Source organism: Euprymna scolopes, unplaced genomic scaffold (genome assembly GCF_053919585.1).
Source record: "Euprymna scolopes isolate OS-2025 unplaced genomic scaffold, ASM5391958v1 sca263, whole genome shotgun sequence".
Classification (NCBI taxonomy): Eukaryota; Metazoa; Mollusca; class Cephalopoda; order Sepiida; family Sepiolidae; genus Euprymna; species Euprymna scolopes.
The window spans coordinates 12,641-34,964 of NW_027633284.1; the positions used below are offsets into that span (position 1 = coordinate 12,641).

Genomic DNA, 22,324 nt, shown 5'->3' on the forward strand with positions numbered 1-22,324 from the left:
AAAGTTTTTTTCTAGAACTGTCTGCATGTGGAACACTGTTGCATTGGTCTGCTTCCTTACCGATTACAATATGGTAGCCTTCAAGTCCAATGTAAACAAGTTCTTGAGCTTCCCCTTTAAATAATCAAAATTCTACCCAATCTACTCCATTAACAATTACTAAACTACCATCTTACATTCATTGATGCTTATCCTCGGGCGGCTTTCGGGTCTTGATAAGTGTAAAAAAAAAAAAAATCATCCAAATACTTTTTCTTCCAAAACGAAATAACAATTAGAAATTCGACTTTACTTTATTATATAGAAGAATAAAATATTTATTAAAAGTAAAAAATTCAGTAGTGTGAACCGAGATGAAATTTAAATCGTATATAAAACAAAATTTATTTATGAAATTAAATCAGCCAGAATGCATTTCAGCTTTAAAAGTAAAATTCTCTCTCCCCCCCCCTTTCTTATACACCAGACTATCTGTTGTGGAGACGCCTACTAATTAACATAGGCGGGTGAGTGAGATATATAAAGGTATCAATCACCAATACCGGGGGAGTCCGGCAACGACCGTCAAATAGGCAAGACGCTTATGCTGCCTCCAGTAAGACATGCAACACGCCACCTGCCGGAATATCTCCAACTGAAGTATATCTGAAGACATGTAAATATGTATATAACTTTTCTTCCTAATATATTATTGTATACCTTTACTTTCATGTTCTTGTTAATTATTTGTGCAGACACAACATTATCAACACACAGCTAGATTTGTTCCTATTTACTTGCCTCGCCACAAGGGCAGAGTTAGACATAAGGTTGGTTTTTAATGTGGAGGGAAATCCAGCTCTCCAAAAAGGGGCACTCTGGATAGGAGCAAAAATAAATCTATTTTTTGGGGGGAACATTCTTTTGAGGTCTGCCAACAGCCAGTAGTCGTTGAGTGCCAAATTTTACCAAATTTGTCAGTTTTTCATAACTTTGATAGGTGTATGACTCTAAGAGTGCTCAATAATATTAGCAGATCAAATAGAGTATTATTGCATATGGCTTATATGTGTCAAGTTTTCAGCATCACATTTCAAAACCAAATGATTTATAGCACTGTTTTGTAAACTATATAATAAAGTATATATTGAAAACGATAGCATGTCTGTGTAAGTCGTATATATTCTCTATTTTCTCATTGTTATTAAATGAGTCGTTGCTTTTCCAAACCGGTTTCATTTTTAAGTCCATAAGTGGAAATAAAAATGATTTTACTTTTTCACTCATCTGGTTTTTGTTTTTTGTTTTTTTTACATGTTAGTCACCACTTATCAAGGCCCGGAAGCCACTCGAGGATAAAGGTTATTGTGTGTACAGTAATTAATGGGATAATATCGTAGTAATCATTAATATTGGAGATTTGATAAAGTGTCTTATGTAAGGGGGCGGTTCATCAGGAATTGGTTTATGCTGGACTTGAAGACATCCAAGTTGTAGTTAGGTGGGAAACAGGCAAACGGAAGAGAGTTCCACAGGCGTGCACTTTTAAGAAAGAAGCTTTGTTCATGTAATCTACGTTTTGATTTAGACACAGATAAAAAACACTTTTATATATAAACGTTTTAATCCAAGTCGTGACTCCCTGGTTGGGAATCAAATCCCACTTTGACACTTTGCAATAACAATGTGACATTCTTTCAAGTGTTATGAGTATTTATTTTTGTTTGAAAGAAGGCACGAAAGCCTGTATACAGAACAACACCCTAAATTATTTACAAATTATTATTTCCATCACGGTTTGGGATCCGAGAAACAAAGCAAAAACTTTTAGAAAGATCCTGTTGTAAGATTTAAAAATAGAATCTCCCATGTGACAATAAGTGGAGCTTACTTAACTACCAACGTAGTTGCATGTGATAATATAGAATGCAACAAAGGTCGAGTTGGAGAGAAAAGGTGGAAACTAGTTTTGTTTCTTTTGTTTAGATCTGTCCTCTCGTCTCTAGCACAGGCAACAGTCTGTAACAAAGTCTTTCACATTTTTTTTCTATAAATATTAATATTTAAAAAAGAAAATACTCGGTTGAGTTTTATGAAAGTGTGTCAAAAATTTGATATTATTTTTTAACATGATTTTCATCAATCATGCTTAAAAAGCATTACCTGAAAGTACTTCTTTTAAACTCCTCGGCTTCACAGAAAACATGAGTTGGAACAGATACATTGAGAGCATTGTCAGGGCTGCTGTGAAGAAGTGGGCTCTCACTACCGTGTTAGAAAACTTGTACCTCTACAAGGCCACTATTCGTCCATCTATTAATTATTGTTGTCACATTTGGGCTAGTGCATCTGCTACTAGTCTCTCGCTCCTAGACAAGGTTCAAAAGAGAGTTGCCAACCTGATAGGTCCTGAACTGTCATCTAAGCTTCAACCTCTGCCTCATCGACATAATGTTGCATCCTTTTGCCTGTTCTACAAGTATTTTAATGGTGAATGCTCCAATGAACTACAAGCCCTTGTGCCACTTTTCATGTAAATACAAACCCGACAAGCAACAAAATCCCACCTCTACACAGTAGAGACCCCTAGATGTAAGAAAGCCTTCTTCTCTAATAGTTTCTTCCCCAGAACCGCTAGTCTTTGGAATTCCCTTCTGGGTTCCTGCTTTCCCAACTGTACTGACATGCAGAAGTTCAAATGTAATGTAAACAGACATCTTGTTGCTCAACTCTCTACATAGTACACCTGCAAATTATATCGCTGATAGTAGCCCCCTACATCAAAGGTTTTTGCAAAGAGGTGTTGACGTCTGCCTACCTATAGTGCCTGGTATTTACAAATGGTCACCCATCTGGCACTGGCCAGGCTCATCGTTGCTTAACTTTGGTGATTTGAAGAGAACCGGTGTGTCAATGTGATTATGTCGTATATCGTAAGAATGGATCCCGTCTTGTTCTGTTTATGATCTGCTGGTAAATTATTTCTAAATCAAAGATGAAATGGTGTCATCAACCTAAATAGATGAGTGTCAATACATACCGAAAGCACCTGTTATTTTTTTAGCAATCGTTGCAGCTGTTGACTTCTTTTTTTATATAACATCTGTGTCTTCATTTAGAACACCCAACTTTCGAAAGCTGGCACAATTAGAAACTTCTATTTTTAAATCTTACAACTGTATATCAAAATCACTCTGAAAAGGATTTTTTTTTTTCTGTCAAATTTTAATGGAAGAAAAATTGAAATTTTTTGTTTTATTGTTTAAAGATATTCATTGTTTTTTATTATTCATTGCATAGGACTTTCACATACAAAAGAAATCTTTTTGTTGCTCAAAGGAAATAATTTGCATATAAAATCTATTTGTTGCAGGGGACGGTATACCAAAAAAAAAAAAATCAACTGCTGATATTGATATTTAGGGTTGTACACTAATTCTTGATACAGTGCTTCAATCTATAGTCCCCCCTCGCCAAACTTTCACAAGAAACACTAGACTAACTGAAAACATCAATAATTTTCCCCACTCTTTATCTATGCCTAAACCTAAACGTAGATTCCATGAACAAAGCTTATTTCTTAGAACTGCACGCCTGTGGAATTGTCTTCCGTTTTCCTGCTGACTACAATATGGTTGTCTTCAAGTCCAACGTGAACAAGTTTCTGATGAGCCGTTCCACTTAAGTTAACAAATTTACCGAACTTCCATTACTATCGATTACTATATTGTCCTTTTGACTACTCTACACTCTTTAACCCTTATCCTTGAGTGGCCTATCGGCCTTGATAAGTAGTGACACCTATGTAAAAAAAAAAAAAGTAATACATCTTCTAATACATAAAGTCAATGTTTTTATCATTTCTTTGCCATCGATAGTTTTCTTCCTACAAAATCAGTATTTGATTCTGGTTTGTCGGGATTTTTTTTGTTAATAGCTGCAGCATGTTGTTAAAAAGAAAATTCGATATAATGCCTTTTAAAAATTACTTGGTTCTATTGCAGTATGAGATTTAAAAAAAAAATGCATTTTAGGTAAAAATATGATTACGTACTTACATGCTACGTCAAAAATAGCAAAAAATTCCTAAAATTATGAAAAATTGTTGAGTAGAAAAATAATTAAAAGTAAATATAAATTTTATCCAACTATAGTTTTATCGTATTAGTTAATGAGGAAGAATTCTTAAACGCCAGGGTAGGTAACTGCAATCTGATTTTTACAAATCTGTCATTTTCAAATAGAATATGTCGGACCACTAAAAATTTTTTTTTTTTTTCTAAAAAACAATATTTTTAGTAGATGACCATTTTTTGTAATTTTTTAACATTTTTATTAATTTTGACATACCATGCAAGTACGCGATAGTGTTTTCTCTTAAAATGCATTTATTTGAAATCCTTTTACACTACACAAGCACCAAATACTTTGTCCAAGTTGAAATTATTTTCAAGTGGCAACCGTTTTTTTTTTAAAAATCACATAGCTCTGTATTTGTCTATTCAGAGTTACTTCCCTTCGATTGGAACAAAAATATATTTAATAAAAAAAAGCAAGCTGATTTAAAAAGCAAAACAAATTACGAATATATTCACTCCCGGACAACACTGGATAAGTACAGCCAGTATGTAAAAGAGTGAGAGAGGCTGAAATTGTTCGTATCCGTTCTATATTGAGTTTTTGATTCCTCTCTTCAGTTATTTTTCTCTGGAACTTTCCCCCTTTAATGTATTCTTCTTGTTGTTAACATTCATCGATTTAAACAAATGAGAAAGTTTTTTTTTTTATTTTAATCAAATATAATTTTCATTTTATTTTATATGCTGACATATCCTTCATGAAAAGACAAACTCCACCGCTCCTCAAATTCCTTATCTAGCTATCAGTTACTCATATGAAAATCGGCTGTTCGTTCTTCATAGCGCTGGGGTCAAACCTTGATTTCATCCAAAACCATTTAGACCTGTCGGGTCTTGCAGAGTCCATGTTTTTGCACCCAACTGCAGGGAAATGTGGATTCATGCCTTTATACTGTATCACCGTTTTAAAGTCGTTAATCTTTCCGATTTCTTTTACATCTTATCAATTTCTATATCACAAAGAAAATAGGAACTCTAAAGTAAAGCTTTTTTTTTTTTTTTTTGAAATAAACAAGAAAGGGGGAGGGGCTCATTTCAAAGAGATTTTATCTGTTTTTGAAACATCCGACTTTAAAGGATCAAAGGATTCTTCATTACCGTAAGATTCATTTAGAAATTCTTGAATTTTTCCAACTTGCTGAGAAAAAAAGAGCAAGCTCAATATTTCTTTTTTGCCATGAAATAGAGTTCAATAAAAGGAGAAATATAATTGAAAAAAGAAAAAAAAAGCATATTTCCACCGAAATATATATTTATTAAAATGGATAAAATCCGACGATATGAAATTTAAAATGGAGATGAAGAGACATAGAGACTCGACGTTTCGCCCGTCTTATACGAGTTTTCTCAAGAGGAATGGTCAAACTTTGCCTTTATATAAGCTGTATCACCTGAAGAGGTCTCTAGTTACTAAGAACTAGCTGACCGAAACATGCACATGAATGTGTAGCAACATATCACTGCTTATGTAAAAACAAATAAAGAGTATCATATATATATATATATATTTATGTTTTTTTTTTTAAAACAGTAATCTACAGACACGCGTGTTTCGGAGCCTTACTTCTCTTCAGCATACCTTGACTGTTGTTAGGATTCGAACCCTGGACCTTATGTATTCCAATCAAGCGCCCTAACCCATTACTCTATGATGCCATAGACAATTTACTGTTTAGTTTTTTTATCATTTATCTGTTTACGTAGTTTTTGTTGTTGATTTTGTAAACGATATTAAGGTTAACGTCTCCGCCTCAGAGATTCAGTGTTTTTCTTAGAAAGTCGCCCGTTTTTTATTTGGACGTATATATATATATATATATATATATATATATATATATATATATATATCTATATATATATATATATATATTTATAAAGTAATAGGGTTCGTGTGTTTCTGTCTGTGTGTACAGCTCTCCATCATCAACGAAATATAAAGGAGGTAAGAGGGTAGATCTCTCCTGGTAGAGAAACATTAGAACCCATTTTAGGATGTTTCTGTTATAGGAGACATAAGAATCTTTGCCTAATTTCCTTATATACTATTCTACAAACCACCCCCATATCGAATGACTTATGCTCATTTGCATATCACATTATATTAAATCTCTTTAACTAATTACCTCGACCTTATTACATATTGGAAATATTCTAATCATTTCAACTGTACTATTTACAAAATCTATTTAACATTTAATCTATCTATCTATATATCACATTATATTAAATCTCTTTAACTAATTACCTCGACCTATATATCTATAAAAACAGAGATGTGTGTGCCACAGACAATTTCTGATTGGTTAATCCAATAATCACATCTCCTAAAAAACAATCATTTCTACGCTCTTACCTTTACCATAAAATATTATGGCTTTATTTATTGTCCATCTTGGAAGGGTTTAATTTTTTAATAACTTGTTATTTACAAATTAAAAAAATACGAAACTATTATACGAAACTAAACTACACGAAACGCGCACACACGCACACACACACGTTCACTACCGTCACGTTGTTATGGCAACCAAACCCGCTGACTTATTTTTGTACCTTTTCTCCACGTTAAAAAACGACCCTGGTGTCTAACTCTGTCCCGTGGGGAGGCATAGTAAATAGGTACATAAACAGTAAACACACACAGTAAATGTGATTTTCTTCATTTTCTCATTTCACTCGTGGTCTTAAATTCATTTCGGGTTTGTATTACTGTACACATAGATTCGAATAAGTTGCCAAAAAACAAATATATAACAAATAAATGTTATCAAAGGCAAGATAAATTACTTTTCTACCAAACTGGATATATTTTTTGTGTTTTTATTCAATTTAACATGTTTATTCATCTCGAAAAGCATACAGTGTTTACCGATGTATTGAAAAATTCAAGATGGCGGCCGATTCTCTCTTTAACACGGTAAGTTTGGAAAAAGGTGTAATAAATAAAAAACCGGTTAAAATACTGTTAAAAACTCGCTCAATATATGTTACCGTGACATAGGTTGACATATATTCGGCGGGTTTTTAATAGTATTTTGTATAGTTTTTTATTTATAACACCTTTTCCCAAACTTACGGTGCTAAAGAATGTGTGAGACGCCATCTTGAATTTTCCAACACATCGGTAAACACTATATTCTTTTCGAGCTGAATAAACATGTTAAATTGAATAAAAACACGAAAAATATATCCAGTTTTTATCGGTTTTTTACCTTCTCTGCAGAAGTACAAAAAAAAAAAACAAAAAAAAAACGGAAGGTACTTTTACAGAATGTTAAACTATTCTTTCGAAGAAATTTAGCAAGAATACCTGTAAACCAGGAAATCGGTAAAATGTCATCATGGATGAATACTTGTCTATTATAATTTCTACCCTTGACAAAAACTTAGCCATAACAAAAGAGATTTATTGTTCAGATTGTTTTTGAGATTGATTTCTAAAAAGATATTTTATAAATAAAATCGACTTTAAAATTAAAGACTTAAATTACAATAATTGAATTTAAACATTCTTATTTCAATATTTGACACATAACACCTGCAAAAATGATCACAATGTCAGGATTTCATTTTATTTCAGAATCGATGGCAAATTGTGTAGATTGATATCTCATTATATTAAATACTAATATTTAACATTAGTTTATCATTTAAGCCGATAAAAAGCCCTTTTTTTTTTTTTTTCGAGTCATAAAAGGATTTGGAGTTTCCTAATCAACCTAAACAGGTTTAGTTTTAATAAAAAAAAAAAATTAAAAAAAAATCGCTTTGGTAATTAGATATGTCGTATGGTTATCCCTAATCGCTGGATAAAACCGCTAACGAGTTGAATGATTACGACATAAAATTAAACTCGGGTTCCTGAAACGGAAACTTCGTTTGTTTTTGTTTTTTTCTTATCAATATATTTACATTGTTATTTTGTTTTCATTTTCAATCATTCGAACAGTTTTCTTTTTCAAGTAATCCAAGTTACAAAATTCCCACTGTTTACTATGTTAAAATCACAATGACCTATTAACCCTTATCCTTGAGTGGCCTCTGGGCCTTGATAAGTGGTGACACCCATGTAAAAAAAAAAAAATCACTCGAACAGTTTTCTTTTTATAATGTACAGTTTTAAAAGTTTAAAAACTATATAGTTTTTACTTCAGGAAAATTAATGGGTCAGTTTTTACGATGTGCCCTGTTAAAATACTGTTAAAAACTCGCTCAATATATGTTACCGTGACATAGGTTGACATATATTCGGCGGGTTTTTAATAGTATTTTGTATAGTTTTTTATTTATTACACCTTTTCCCAAACTTACGGTGTTAAAGAGGGTGTGAGACGCCATCTTGAATTTTCCAACACATCGGTAAACACTGTATGTTTTTCGAGCTGAATAAATATATTACATTGAATAAAAACACAAAAAATATATCCAGTTAGGTAGAAAAGTAACTTATCTTGCCTTTGATAACATTTATTTATATATTTGTTTTTGACTATTTTTTCGAATCTATGTGTACAGTAATACAAACCCACGATATGAATACTCACGTTGTTATATATATATATATATATATATATATATATATATATATATATATATATATATATATATATATATAAGATTATAGCAGTTAAAAAACATTTTTAAAACACACACACACCTTTTTCAAAGTGATCATAAATCGTATAAAAGTAAAAAGGGTAAATTTTTACTTACTTTCCAACTTAATCACCTTTAACGTGACTTTTACAGTTTTTTTTTAAATGGAATTCATTTACCGATACAAAAGAAATGATAAGTAAATAAATCCATAAATAAATATTATAAATGGTTTATTTTAATACTTGCCAGGATGCGGAGGAAAATGAATGAAGGGGGAGGGGAATAAAATAAAAACATTTTGGAAACAGAGTAAGTTTGAAAGAATTGCTTTGCACAGAAAGAAATTAATGAAAAAATAAAATTAAATTTCTTTTCTTTCTTGATTTTTTTTTAGTTTTTTATGAAAAAGGAAGTCAAAATTAAGACTATAAAAAACAATTTTTATTAAGAGCGAACCTCAGTCGTCAGGTCTGTAAAAAAAGACGTGGAATAATAAATGTTTTCTAATACAAATTGTTTTTACTTATGTGTTCATTTGTCTCTTTGAAGTTCGTTTGTTTAATATATCGGTTTGCAATATAATTTTGTCATTCTGTCAGACTCAAATTTTAAATCTATATATCTATAAAAGTAAAAGTGTGTGTGTGTGTGTGTCTGTGTACATTTCCCTACGAAATAACTGTCAATTTTTAGTCTACAGACTCGAAATTTGATATACAGGGTACTGAGATTTGGAAAAATCTATGTGATCGGTTTTTAGCCAGAAATTTGGCGATTAAGGGGTCAAAGTTAAACGATTTGAGCTTTGAGAACTCTACCAAACTTCTCCGACAATTTTGGGTCTACACACTTGAAATTTTAGATATAGCTTCCGTGGACATGGATCTAACTTAATAACTTGATTTGAGCCCAAAACAATAAATTTTCAGGGGTCATAATAGGGGTCAAAGTTTAAAAAATTACCCCCTTTTTTTTGCTTAGCATACACCTCCAAACACCCGGGCAACGCCGGGCACCCATGCTAGTATATATATATATAAATAACATCTAGATAAGATGGCTTTTTAATTGCGTGTGGAAACAACTTTTCATGTGGCAACATGGATTTTGTTTTATGCTGTACTTTCTGAAAAAATTGAAAGGCCATAATATCAGGATTTTAAAAATTTATAACTTGACTTACCGGTTTTTCTTTTTTTTTTTTTTTTTTTTTTTTATGTCAGACATTTCCTCCCTCTCATCTGTCATATTTGCACACTGCGACTGCGCCCAAAACTTGAGTCAGCAATTAATTAGCACTTTTTTTTTTTTTTTTTTTAAATAAAATTGATGCCTTTTTTTCTTTTTAAAATTAAACACATTTTTTTTTTCAACTTTTAATTTTATTATCTGCGACATTCATTACAATTTGGGTGGATGGGGTGAGTATAATTATACTCTTTAAAAAATTTTATGTTCACTATTGTACTTTGTGGATTTCTTCCTTTGACTGAGTCCACCGGGGGGGGGGGCGCAAAGTGTTCTCATTTTGACAAAAAAAAAAAAAATCTTGAAAAATGTTAATGGAGTACGATGGTGTTAAGTTGATACGCCCTAAACGAAATGCGTCTTGCTGTTTGTGTGGGTAAGACACTTAAGTAAACGGTTTAGACGATGGGGCTTGTAAAACCAAGAAAATCATAAATAGAAAATCCAGACTCGGAGGATTCTAACCTGTGCTTCAGAAAGAGCGACCACAACAACTCAAATCTAGAAATCTGAAACATGTACAAATATGTGTTAAACAAAAAAAAAAAGCATCTCTAACAAAAACGAATTGGTTGTATGTATTTCAGCTTTCTCTGATCGTTAACCAAGTGAAACAGGTTGTCTCCCTTTCTTGCAGTTCAAATCCTTTAAAATTGCAATCATTGGTAGAAAAATTTTATTTCTTGATCAACATTTGTTAACTACAACTGTTATTTGCGAGAGGTGTTCCAAAAATGTCTTTTCTCTTCCACCCAAATGGATCAGAGAGGATTGAAAATTGCATTGTTATGATGACTTATGCATTCATAACCTGAAAGTTTCATAGCTCTGTTGCAGATATTAACAGTATGAGATTCTAAGAAACCACCTCTGTCATAGACGTGCATCAGAAGCAAAGATGCTTCATTGAATTTTTCCATGCAGAAAAATTGAACCGATCAACATTCACCAGCACTTGTTGAACGTTTACAAAACTGCTACAGTTAATGTCAGCACAGTTAGGAGATGGGTTTGTCGATTTCAGGGTGACAAGAGAGATATGAATGGCAAAGTGTACTCTAAACTTTTACAACCAAAACAGCAAAAGTGTATTAAATGATGGTGACTATGTAGAAAATAAATAAAATGGCACTGCTTTAATTGTATCATTCCCGTCTTCATAGCTCTTTAACTTTTTAGTTTTTGAGTTGAAAAGTAGAAGGCCTTACTTTTGGAATGTGTTTTTTTTTTTTTTTTTTTTTTTACACAGTGGTCACCACTTATCAAGGCCTGGAAGCCACTCAGGGATAAGGGTTATTGCAAGTACATTACGTTAGTGTGGAGATTTGATGAAGTGTTTACTTAAGGGGGCGGCTCATTAGGAATTTGTTAATGGACTTGAACACATCCAAGTTGTAGTCAGGTGGGAAGCAGGCAGACGGAACAGAGTTCCACAGGCGTGCAGTTCTAAGAAAGAAGCTTTGTTCATGGAATCCACGTTTTGATTTAGGCACAGATAAAGAATGACCCTTGTATAATCAGTTTTCTTCTCAGAATTAATTTTCTTGTTGTCTTTTGATGCTGAGTTCAGTGATTCCACCTTTTTGTTAACAACGGAAAGTCACAAGAGAGAATCCCGAGTATAGCAACGCGACATATGCAGAAGCCAATTGGTGAACGAGCAAATTTTGCCGGCATGTGTTTTTTTGTTGATTGGTTGACAAAACGACTCTTCTACAGGGTGGAACAATACTACAGCTTTATTTTAAAACTTTTATTCAAAAATCAATTCAGGTAACTTGACTACGTAGTAGAGCTGACATCTATTCAATGTAGCTGCCTTCAGTCTCAATCACTGCCTCGAAATGGGTCTTAAACTGGGAGTATACCTTTTCCACAAGCGCCAGCAGGAGCTCGGCGAATACTTCATGGATGCCAACGATTAGGCTGGCTTTGTTGTTGTGGGAGGTCATGTTGGTGATGTTCTGAATTATGATTAAACGAAGTAGTCCAGTGCTATGGCTTTGTACCCGTTCTCTCACTGACCCTCCTGTGTTGACTTTCAAGTTGACTTCAAAGATGTGAAGTGGCATGATGTGGCCCTCACTTGAAACCACACCAAAGACCATAACTGTAGGCCATCCGATGCGTTGAGCTGTGCCCTCAAGTGTTGAACTGTCCAAATTTGTATTTTGAGGGTGCTGGCAATGGTCCTGTTGTCATAACTTGGATCAGTAGAGAGCATGAGTTGTACAGTGGCGCATCTCTGATCTCGTTCGTTGAACATTGTGTCACTTTCAGACAAGTGAGAAGGCTCCTATCACTTGTGGGATTTGTACACAACTGGTCAACTAGTAGATGGTTTGCAACAAAAAAATAGGAAACCGGTTTTCATCAAATGGAAATGGAATCATGTCGTCTTTTCTAGGGCAAAAATTTTATTGTTCCACCCTGTACAATGAAGCCTTTTAGCATTTGTTCTGGCCATCGTCTTGTTTCCGTCATAGATGTCATACACAAAACAGCAGTGCTTTGCCTGACATGGACAATTGTCATCCTCGGACGCAATAAACAATTTACATAGCAGGTCAGCTGCACTACATATTAGTGCGAGTTTGATTTCAAGTGAAGGAACTTTAGAAAAAAATTCACTATCACAATATATCTAAAACTATTGAATTTATTTCCATATTTTTAAATGAAAAAATGGAAAGTTCAATTTCATATTCTAAAAAGATTACTGAAAGTAAAAAAACAAGACGACACTACAATTGCAAATAACTTGGGATTTCTATCCAGTCATGGCTGATAGAACAAGAGCATGCTACCTCCATTTATTTTTTATTATTTGCATTTTTGCAAAACTCAATCATCCATATTTAAATCAGGTTTTCCCAACCTTCCCCCCCCCAGGACACTCGGATACCTACTACCGCCCCACTCCTTACTTGCATCTTTACACAATGTTAATAGTAGAACAAATAATTCTGTTCCAAATTTCATGCAGATTTCCAAGTTCAACAAAAACATTTCCAAATTTGACAAGACACACCTTAAGAAGTTCAAAGGTTACATCAACTGAAACGTTAAAATTACACTTAACATCAGCATCATCATATGAATCTGAATATTCTGTTGTTAGCATTGGTTTCCCTGATATTTTTGTAGTCAAAATTCTTTGTAGAAAAATATTGGGTACTTACGAGAGGGAGACCATGTAAAGATTGTCAACATCTTTGTGGAACGAACTGGATTCGAACTTGGAACACCCAGGTTGTCAGTCCATGTCGTTAACTACTGACCAACACTCCCAACACTCAAGATGAGAACAGTAGTCTGAAGAATCTAAGCCAAGGTTTATGAACGGGGTCCATACCGCCAACCAGGAAAGTGTTATGAGACTTCAGGTGGGCGGTGGCCAAATTTATCGTAGGGGGGGGGGTGTCTCTCTGAGATCCTTTAGGGAAGGTTGGTGAAAGACTGAGAGCTTCTAGTAACATTACTAGGTGTTTCTCAACCTTTTTTATTTGGGATTCACAATTCATGTGGAAATTGATTGCATCGCAATTATTTTTAATTGAAAAAAATTAATTTAAGGATCACATTCCGTAATGTCGAATAAAATGAAATGAATATTTATTGATTTTCACTCTAATTATGTACTATTACTACTACTACTACTAACATTATTATCTAAAGATGCATGTAGGGAGGAGGCGGTAGTAGGTATTTTTTTTTTACATGGGGGTCACCACTTATCAAGGCCCGAAGGCCACTCAGGGATAAGGGTTATTGCATGTACAATAATCAATGAGATAGTATTGTAGTATTAGGAGTTTTGATAGAGTGTCTTACTTAAGAGGGCGGTTTGTCAGGAGTTTGTTTATGTTGGACTTAAAGACGTCCAAGTTGTAGTCAGGTGGGAATCAGGCAAGCGGCAGAGAGTTCCACTGGCGTGCAGTTCTAAGGAGGAAGCTTTGCTCATGGAATCTACGTTTAGATTTAGGCACAGATAAAGAGTGGGGAAATTATTGACAGTAGTTTCAGCCAGACGGGTGTTTCTCGTGAAAGATTGGTGGGGGGGGGACGAGGGATTGGAGCTCAGACGAGCACCTGCCATGGAAATAACGATAAAACAAAGACAGGCTCGCAACGTCTCTTCTGTGGGAGAGAGGTTGCAGGGAAGAGAAAAGAGCATCCCCCACTAAACCACAAAGTCTATTTTGTACTCTGTCAAGGCAGGATAGGCTGTTTTTAGCAGCTCCTGCCCAGATGTGGCAGCAGTACTCCATCCTTGGACGTACTTGGCTTTTATACAGGTATCCGAGTGTTTTAGGGGGCCTTTGGCAAAAAAGGAAAACCTGATTTAAATAATAAGAATATTGCAAAGTAACAAATAAAAAAAATAAATGGAGGTAGCATGCTCTCGTTATGTCAGCCATGACAGGGTAGAACTCCTAAGTTATTTGCAATTGTATTTTGAGTATGGATGATTGAGTTTTGTAAAGAAAAAGGTAAAAAAAAAACAAAAAAAACAATAACATCAATGTTTGGAATCCAATATCTTTGGACAGCCTAATTTGATAGCACTAGGGTGAAGGTGGAGGCAACACACTTATGACAAATAATTTGGTTGTGAATAACATGGTACCTTGAGGATTCTGGAATTATGCTGTTGTGATGACCCTTTAGGTCACCTTTGGTTTTGCCAATTTCTAGTCAAATAGTATTTGAAGCAGCTGATGGAAGAATCTGGAAAGAGAGAGAGAGAGAGAGAGAGAGAGAGAGCCCAACCAGATAGATTGATAGATAGATCCTTTTAATAAATCAACACTCTATAGGTTAACTAATAACTTTTGATAGTTAATTATGAATTAAATAAAAAAAAAAACATATTTTGCTTGTTACAAATAAAATTCATATAGGAAGTCATATCAATGGTTGACAAAAAGAAAATAAATCAATTAACATTTAACATGTTTCTAGTTTTACACACAGAGACTCAGTTTATTTTTTGTCTGTTTATTTACATAAGACGCGAAGAGAAAGAATATGTGTAATACACTTTTTTTTTATAAACAGACAAAGAGGAGATAACTGCAAGTTACTTAAAACCTTAAATAATATATCAGCAGAAACCCAGACATATTCTTCAAGGGACAAAACTGGTTTTTAATCTTTACAACAGAACATTGACAAATGTCCAATAAATCTCCTTTCATATTTAAGTGACATTTTTTTTCATTTTTCTTTGCAGTGCCTGCCGTTTACAAACCAATGAGAGCAGATGATGACATCCTTCCACCACCACCGCCAATCATGTCAGGATATCCAGATGAAAATTTCCCTCCTCCACCACCCCCTCCTGAATTAGTTCGAGGACATGCTTACATGGACCGAAATGATTCCTACCCTTTGCCCCCACCACCACCACCAGCTAGTCATGACTACGATCCAAAAGGCCCTGCTGCAAGAAACGCTAATTATTCCCAACAGACAAGCTATGGAGGAACACAAAATGCCAGAGCAGTATTTGTGACCGCTCCCTCTGGTTACAACCGAAACGATGGCAACCAGCCTAATTATGTCCACCAGTCGGACATTCGCTCAGCACCTCCACCACCAAACAGTATATCCAACTATGCAAATGTACACAACCCGGCCGCAGCCGCTACAGGCATGAATCCTTCACTCCCTCCACATACGTATGCCCCTGTTACTCAAAATTCAACCTCTTCACTGTATACCGCCCGGCCCGTGATTCCTCCTAACCCTGGAGCTTATGGACATAGTGCCCCAAGGGCGGCTCTTTATGAAACTCCTGCACCCATGCCAAAAAGTGATGACCTTGGCACCCTCACGCGAAAAAGTGGCAAAGAAGCAGAAGTCGATGCCCTGACCAATCTTCTGATGCAAAATATAGAATCGGCTGGTGATCCTGATTTCTTTGGTAAGTTCTTTGTTTCCCTGTTTTTTTTGTTTTTTTTTTTCTTTTGGTCTCTGATGTTAATCAGAAAACTGGTTTTATTCTCATTGACTTTCCCCATGAAGGCAAAGTTGAAATTTTTCGCGGGAGGAATATTCAGCTTCCCTAAAACAGGCATTTTGGATGGGGGGGGAAAAAAAAACAAACAAAAAAAAACTTCCAGTAAAGTAGCATTTCTCCTTGTCCGACTTTATTCCTAGCCAGCCTTTGGTGCTAATTGGCCAAAGGGATACCTTTCATGATGGGAAAAGCATAAAGCCACACAGTATTGAAATTATCTGTGAGAATAATATTACTGTAGAGAAAATAATGTTACTGCAACAGAGTGCATATGAGCACGCATGAAAATAGCAGTAGCAGCAGCCACAGGATGGATGGCAAACGATTGTGTTAGCAGCAGCAGCAGCATTTGAATGCGTATGCAAATTGGCAAGTGTGCTTAGAACGAACACCATGTGGTCGAAGAGAAAAGTGAAGGCGCCGAAGGAGATAGACATGAAAAGTGAAGGCAAGAATGGATGCATAAAGTCAAAGATGAGAAATGGCGGGTTATAACCAGCGTGTGGTCGGAGAAAAAAGTGTACGCCAGACAAGATAAATGATGGCGAGAGACTTTTAAACTGGTGTCGAGACGGAGAGAAAAAAAAACGGTAATAAATGACTTATTTTAAAAAGAAAGAAGAGTCAAGTCAGATTTTCTATTTTTGTTTGTTTGTCCATTTGCTACGTTATATTTCTATTACTAATGATGATGGTAACGTGATAATTAGTAACAGCTATGAAGATAACAATAGTTGTCTTTGTTTCAAAAATGAATTCTTCAAATATAAGGTAAAAATTGAATTCTGTCATTTTTGGAATTCAAGATGAAGTTTGTTTTGACAGGCTGTGATTCATGGAAATTTGTAGTTCAAACATTTAACTTTGTTTTTTTTATTAAAGTGTGTAAAACTATAAACAGTTTTTGATAACAAAAGTCAGTCGATGGGAAAACAACAGCAGAGCAAACACCAACACCAATTAGTGATGACATCCGATGCTTTGCTCTTCTCGTTTTGGCAGGGAACCGGTTCTCTATGAAGAGAAAGATGATATCAATGGACATCAGCAATAAAAGAAATCAGCGCAAAATCATTTTTGGTTTAAATCTTCATTTGTGATCAAATCTGTGGAAGGAAATACTTGATAAATAGATGCATTCACTGGCAAAGTAAAAAAACGCCAATTTACACTTTTGTCTGTCGTGGCATTTGACAAATTACAAGTGAATTCTTTCAACAAAATATTGACTTTGTGACATATAACCATAAGAAGCAATGTTATGCACAACCATCTGAGGAACATTGGGTTGCAACATATTTTCTTGTCATTATGGGTGAAATTAAAATGTATTTGTGTGTTTGTCAAGTTAAGGAAGAGTGAGATATGGTTACTTGCTTGTTAAGCCTTTTTTATCTTCACGATTTCCTTATTTCTTTTTGTTTTCTTTCTTTTTTTTCCTTTTTCCCATACTTTTTCTTTCCTTTTTTTCTTTCCCCTTTTATTTTCCTTTTTTTTTTCTCTCTGAGAAACAACACTCACATGAAAATAGGAAGTACTTAACTCTTTACCAGCAGAATTTTTTTATGATAATTTTATTTTTTTATTATTTTTTATTTTATAATAAATATTTTAATCAGGAAACCCACACGTGACAGAAGTTAGCATGCAACTGACACACAAACATGAACAAGTCCATCATTCACTTGTTGAACCATGCATAGACCTGTACTTTGAAGACATAAGCGTAAAAAAATATTTCCTATACAAGCATTTTGTTAAAATGTGATTTGAAACTAGAATTTGATGGTAAAGGGTTAAGACAGTTACATCCATTTGATCAGTTCAACTGGCCGGATTGCAATTAAAATGTAAAATATTAATTAGCTTTATTATTATTAATTTTAATATTATATCGTAATGTTTCTCGCATGATTTAATGAAATGCAGTTTTATTATCTGTTTTACATGCTCTAATGTGTTCTTACACTTCGATCTATTGAATTTTGTAATGAAAAACTGAAATTGATTTTTGGTCCTCCGACAAAAGGATATGGACCTGTAAATTATCCCTTGTCCATTTGTCCTTTCGTCCATTCGTCTGTCTGCACTTTTCTCAATAACTATGCCTTGGAATTTTTTGAAATTTTGCACAAACATTAAACATGATATGAGTAAAAAAGTAACAGAACAGATTTTTCGGGAAAACTGTGATTGCCTCCCAGGGATGTTTCTGGTAAAAATGGCTAAAATTGACTTTATGCTTTTTTTTTTGTCTGGAAATTTCAGGATATGTTTGGATATCTTGTTTGTCACCATCGATGATGAAAGGGTTGTAAAAAAAAAAATGAATGGTGAATAAAAATAGTTGCAGGAATCTGTATTCTATAGTTTATTCATATATAATCTGGAATTATGAATTAATATTTATTAAGCTTAACCTTTGAAAGTTTTATTAAAGTACACACACACATATACAGTGCCGGCAAAAAGAAAGTCTGCACTTGTAATTTTTCAAAAACTGCAAATTTAAGCTAAACTTAATGTAACTGTTTAAACAAACTATACCGCATTTGATTGGCCTTTTATTCTTCTATAATTTTACCTGTTCATATTTGACATTTAATTGAAATATTCTAGTGTTCATGTCAATTTAAAAAAATAACTTCAAATTGAGGAGGCAAAAAGAAAGTCCGCACAATGGAAAATTGTTATTTAATGTAACTTTAGGACATTAATGCAACACAAATACAACAGGAACACAATGAACTAGTTAATATTTTGTAGCATAGCCCTTCTGTAATTTTGACAGCCTGCATTGTAACTGGTACCACAGAAGCGGTTTTCCAACAGTCAGGAAAGCAAGATTCGTTAAGGCATTTATTGTAAAGTTTGGAGAGGACTTTCTGGTGACAGAACTGACCCACTAAATTATCGCCCCATTAGTCAACAGCAGATATCTTAACTGTAGTTTCTGAACGTATATACCGTTCATTGGATAAAACAGGGGAGGGTAGAGCAGTGGCCCTCGATATATCTAAGGCTTTTGACAGGGTATGGCACGATGGTCTTCTAAGGAAAATTAGATCATATGGAATCACTGGAAAAATTCATAATGTAATTAAATCCTTCTTAAGTAATAGAAAAATCAAAGTTGTCCTCGACGGTCGTACATCCAAACAATACGACATAAATGCGGAAGTACCTAGGGTCTATCCTTGGTCCTCTATTATTCCTGATATTCATAAACGACCTCCCTGATAAAATTTTTTCGGAGATGGGTATATTTGCCGATGACACCACTCTCTATAACAGATATGAGGGGAAAACAAATGAACACATATCCAAGGAAATGGCAAAAACACTAAAGGATGACCTCCAATGTGTAGTGGAATGGGGACAAAAATGGTTGGTCACATTCAATGCTGCTAACACTAAGCTTGTTCCCTTCAATAACTACAAGAAACCTTCTCTACCACCAATAGCAATGGCCAAGAACACATTGCCTGAAAGTACTTCTTTTAAACTCCTCGGCCTAACGTTTACAGGGAATATGAACTGGAATAGATACATTGAGAGCAATGCCAAGGCTGCTGCAAGGAAGGTTGGCTCCCTCTACCGTGCTAGAAAACTACTTACGCCTGACAGTATCCTATACCTCTATATGGCAACCATTCGCCCATGTATGGAGTACTGTTGTCACATCTGTGCTGGTGCATCTGCTTCTTGTCTCTCGCTCTTGGACAGGATTCAAAAGAGAGTCGCCAACCTGATAGGTCCTGAACTGGCATCTAGGCTTTAGCCTCTGTCCCATCGACTACTTTACTACTACCCTCTACCCTATGCTTTCCTACTACCCTCAACCTTGTGCTTTCCTACTACTCTCTACCTTATGCTTTCCTACTACTCTCTACATTATGCTTTCCTACTACTCTCTACATTATGCTTTCCTACTACTCTCTACATTATGCTTTCCTACTACTCTCTACATTATGCTTTCCTACTACTCTCTACATTATGCTTTCCTACTACTCGCTACCTTATGCTTTCCTACTACTCTCTACATTATGCTTTCCTACTACTCTCTACCTTATGCTTTCCTACTACTCTCTACCTTATGCTTTCCTACTACTCTCTACATTATGCTTTCCTACTACTCTCTACATTATGCTTTCCTACTACTCTCTACATTATGCTTTCCTACTACTCTCTACATTATGCTTTCCTACTACTCTCTACATTATGCTTTCCTACTACTCTCTACCTTATGCTTTCCTACTACTCTCTACATTATGCTTTCCTACTACTCTCTACATTATGCTTTCCTACTACTCTCTACCTTATGCTTTCCTACTACTCTCTACCTTATGCTTTCCTACTACTCTCTACCTTATGCTTTCCTACTACTCTCTACATTATGCTTTCCTACTACTCTCTACATTATGCTTTCCTACTACTCTCTACCTTATGCTTTCCTACTACTCTCTACCTTATGCTTTCCTACTACTCTCTACCTTATGCTTTCCTACTACTCTCTACCTTATGCTTTCCTACTACTCTCTACCTTATGCTTTCCTACTACTCTCTACCTTATGCTTTCCTACTACTCTCTACCTTATGCTTTCCTACTACTCTCTACATTATGCTTTCCTACTACTCTCTACCTTATGCTTTCCTACTACTCTCTACATTATGCTTTCCTACTACTCTCTACATTATGCTTTCCTACTACTCTCTACCTTATGCTTTCCTACTACTCTCTACATTATGCTTTCCTACTACTCTCTACATTATGCTTTCCTACTACTCTCTACATTATGCTTTCCTACTACTCTCTACCTTATGCTTTCCTACTACTCTCTACATTATGCTTTCCTACTACTCTCTACATTATGCTTTCCTACTACTCTCTACCTTATGCTTTCCTACTACTCTCTACCTTATGCTTTCCTACTACTCTCTACCTTATGCTTTCCTACTACTCTCTACATTATGCTTTCCTACTACTCTCTACATTATGCTTTCCTACTACTCTCTACATTATGCTTTCCTACTACTCTCTACCTTATGCTTTCCTACTACTCTCTACCTTATGCTTTCCTACTACTCTCTACCTTATGCTTTCCTACTACTCTCTACCTTATGCTTTCCTACTACTCTCTACCTTATGCTTTCCTACTACTCTCTACCTTATGCTTTCCTACTACTCTCTACCTTATGCTTTCCTACTACTCTCTACATTATGCTTTCCTACTACTCTCTACCTTATGCTTTCCTACTACTCTCTACATTATGCTTTCCTACTACTCTCTACATTATGCTTTCCTACTACTCTCTACCTTATGCTTTCCTACTACTCTCTACATTATGCTTTCCTACTACTCTCTACATTATGCTTTCCTACTACTCTCTACATTATGCTTTCCTACTACTCTCTACCTTATGCTTTCCTACTACTCTCTACCTTATGCTTTCCTACTACTCTCTACCTTATGCTTTCCTACTACTCTCTACATTATGCTTTCCTACTACTCTCTACATTATGCTTTCCTACTACTCTCTACATTATGCTTTCCTACTACTCTCTACCTTATGCTTTCCTACTACTCTCTACCTTATGCTTTCCTACTACTCTCTACCTTATGCTTTCCTACTACTCTCTACATTATGCTTTCCTACTACTCTCTACATTATGCTTTCCTACTACTCTCTACATTATGCTTTCCTACTACTCTCTACCTTATGCTTTCCTACTACTCTCTACATTATGCTTTCCTACTACTCTCTACATTATGCTTTCCTACTACTCTCTACATTATGCTTTCCTACTACTCTCTACATTATGCTTTCCTACTACTCTCTACCTTATGCTTTCCTACTACTCTCTACCTTATGCTTTCCTACTACTCTCTACCTTATGCTTTCCTACTACTCTCTACATTATGCTTTCCTACTACTCTCTACATTATGCTTTCCTACTACTCTCTACATTATGCTTTCCTACTACTCTCTACATTATGCTTTCCTACTACTCTCTACCTTATGCTTTCCTACTACTCTCTACATTATGCTTTCCTACTACTCTCTACATTATGCTTTCCTACTACTCTCTACATTATGCTTTCCTACTACTCTCTACATTATGCTTTCCTACTACCGTCTACCTTATGCTTTCCCACTACCCTCTACCTTATTCTTTCCCACTACACTCTACCTTATTCTTTCCCACTACCCTCTACCTTATTCTTTCCCACTACCCTCTACCTTATGCTTATCTATTACCCTCTTCCTTATGCTTTTCTTGTACCCTCTACCTTATGCCATCCTACTACTCTCTACCTCATTTGTTCCTATT

The 22,324-nt window shown here is 34.9% G+C and overlaps 1 protein-coding gene across 1 annotated transcript in view; it reads left to right on the forward strand.

Moving 5' to 3' along the window:
- Nucleotides 1-510: 510 nt before the first annotated feature.
- The window catches only part of LOC145274107 (uncharacterized), a 40,661-nt gene continuing 18,847 nt past the window's right edge, over nucleotides 511-22,324 (forward strand). Inside the window, exons 1-2 of the mRNA XM_080127282.1 lie at nucleotides 511-655; nucleotides 15,202-15,894. Of these exons, the coding sequence (XP_079983408.1) occupies nucleotides 15,222-15,894 (673 nt within the window). The 5' untranslated portion in view covers nucleotides 511-655; nucleotides 15,202-15,221. The remainder of the gene's footprint in view (nucleotides 656-15,201; nucleotides 15,895-22,324) is intronic.